Source organism: Papilio xuthus, unplaced genomic scaffold, assembly GCF_000836235.2.
Source record: "Papilio xuthus unplaced genomic scaffold, Pxut_1.1 DF827824.1, whole genome shotgun sequence".
Taxonomy (NCBI): domain Eukaryota; kingdom Metazoa; phylum Arthropoda; class Insecta; order Lepidoptera; family Papilionidae; genus Papilio; species Papilio xuthus.
The window spans coordinates 1-2,178 of record NW_013530825.1 but is presented as its reverse complement, the minus strand read 5'-3'; the positions used below and the strand labels follow the sequence as shown (position 1 = coordinate 2,178).

Below are 2,178 nucleotides of genomic sequence, written 5' to 3'. Positions count from 1 at the left end.
ATTGAAATAAAAATGTTTATTATTTTTATTAAGTTTTACTATCAAATTAGCTTACAGAAAAGTGGAAAATAACTTAAAAGTGCACACTTTTACTTTTTCTTTTATGTTCATAGCTACTTTCTCTCAATAAACCCCAAATATAGTCGCCCATCATGTTTTCATTGTATTGGCCTTGATAGCGTTGTTCAAAATTCATGATGTCCTGATGGAAACGTTCTCCTTGCTCTTCGGAATAGGCTCCCATATTCTTTTTAAATTTATCCAAATGAGCATGCAGCATATGTACTTTTAATGACATCCTGCAGCCCATGGCCTTAAAATTTGTAAGCATATCCTCAACCAACTTTTCGTAGTTTTCAGCTTTATTATTACCTAAAAATCCAGAAACTACTGCTTTAAAACTGTTCCAACTTGCTTTCTGAGTACGATTCAGCAACGTTGGAAATTTTTCATCGGCGAAAATCTGTCTTATTTGCGGACCAACAAAAACCCCAGCTTTAACCTTTGCTTCCGATAACTTCGGAAAATTTTTTTTTAAGTATCCAAAAGCTTCTGAAGTTTCATCCAGTTTTTTAACAAATTGTTTCATCAACCCTAACTTAATGTGCAAAGGCGGCATTAACACTTTTTCCGCTTCAACAATCGGCTCAAATTTGACGTTCTGTTTTCCGACACACAATTCTGTTCTTACAGGCCATGACCGTTGAATATAGTGTTTAGAATCCGCTCTGCTATCCCACAAGCACAAATAACACGGATACTTTGTATATCCACCCTGTAGCCCCATTAAAAATCCCACCATTTTAAAATCTCCAATCAGCTCCCAGTTATACTCACGATACTTTACAGATTCAAGCAAAATTTTGACACTTTCATAATTTTCTTTAAGATGTACTGAGTGAGCAATTGGAAGAGACGGTAATTTATTTCCGTTGTGCAATAGAACTGCTTTTAAACTTTTTGTAGAGCTGTCAATGAATAAACGCCATTCGCTAGGGACACAGGGTATGCCAATTGCTTCAAACATACCTTTAATGTCATTACAAAAACAAAGTCCATTTTCCTTCGTGAAAAACGTTGTAAACATTTCATGCCTAGTCCGCTGATCCGTGATCTTAACATCATCAAGCAAATTCCACTGTTTTAACCGAGAGCCTAGAAGCTCTGCTTTATTTTTTGGCAAATTTAAATCTCTAATTAGATCGTTAAAATCTTCTGAAGTAATGAGATAGTGTTTTGGTTGTTCAGGTGTAGGCAAAAACTCCTTATCGGAATTACTTGTACAAGAACTAAAAGATGAGCTACTTTTCTGCGATAATTTTTTTGGTGGCTCAGGTACTGGTCGTGTCAGGTCGTGAGCAATTGGAGCAGAAGAAGATTCGAGGTCAGGATATTCAATAGGTTTTGCATTTTTACCTCTACGTCTTTTACTCGGATTCACCATACAAAAGTAGCAGTCAGTAATATGGTCTTTTGGTTCTCGCCAAATCCTTGGTATTGCAAATTTCATAGACCTTTTCTCACCTCGATACCAACCTAAAAATATAAAAATAAAAATTAATATGTCTATTATTTTGGATTCATCGCTTAATTAAATAAATTTTGCTTACCTTCCAAACACCTTTTACAATAACTACAAGCAACATGTGGAGCCCATGGCTTATCTTGATTCCGTACAGGACAGTCAAAATATGCTTCATAGGCTTCACAGAGAAAGTGAGATGTCTTTAGTTCATATTTCACGTCTCGAACTTTAATAAATTGACCACATATAAAACAAAATGCATCAGCATCGTATTTGCACTTTCGTGACGACATTTTAAGTTATTCTCGGCTTGTAAACAACACCTAATGGTTGATTATCACTCGGGTGCCATCTAGCGGCACAGTGTAAACGTTAATACCGCACTCTCACCGCGCGGTCTTTTTAAAAATATTAAAATCAACTAAAATTTCTGAAAAAATTGATAAATGAGTATTATTATTATAACTATCACAAAAGCAAACTTTATACCGAAAAAAGGTATTTTCTTTTCGTTTTTGTGCATAACTAACTGGAAAATAATAGTATAAACTTTAGGACAAAGAACGAAAATTTTTTTGTAGAGTCGTGTTATCACTCGGGTGCCATCTAGCGGCACAGTGTAAACGTTAATACCGCACTCTCACCGCGCGGTC

The 2,178-nt window shown here is 35.5% G+C and overlaps 1 protein-coding gene across 1 annotated transcript; it reads right to left on the bottom strand.

Annotated features, from left to right (window-relative positions):
* Positions 1 to 29: 29 nt before the first annotated feature.
* Positions 30 to 1,909, bottom strand: LOC106115327 (uncharacterized). Its single transcript, XM_013308689.1, has 2 exons — positions 1,611 to 1,909; positions 30 to 1,536 (listed from the first exon to the last, which is right to left on the bottom strand). Exons 1-2 carry the CDS (start codon positions 1,816 to 1,818, stop codon positions 74 to 76), a joined length of 1,671 nt encoding a protein of 556 aa, XP_013164143.1. The 5' UTR covers positions 1,819 to 1,909; the 3' UTR covers positions 30 to 73.
* Between the last annotated feature and the right edge of the window lie 269 nt (positions 1,910 to 2,178).

Bases quoted from the DNA above. Each gene is read 5' to 3' on its own strand.
- LOC106115327 (XM_013308689.1), bottom strand. From the start codon at position 1,818: ATGTCGTCACGAAAGTGCAAATACGATGCTGATGCATTTTGTTTTATA. The intron at 1,537-1,610 runs GTAAGCAAAATT...TTATATTTTTAG, and splicing joins TTGTAAAAGGTGTTTGGAAG to GTTGGTATCGAGGTGAGAAA.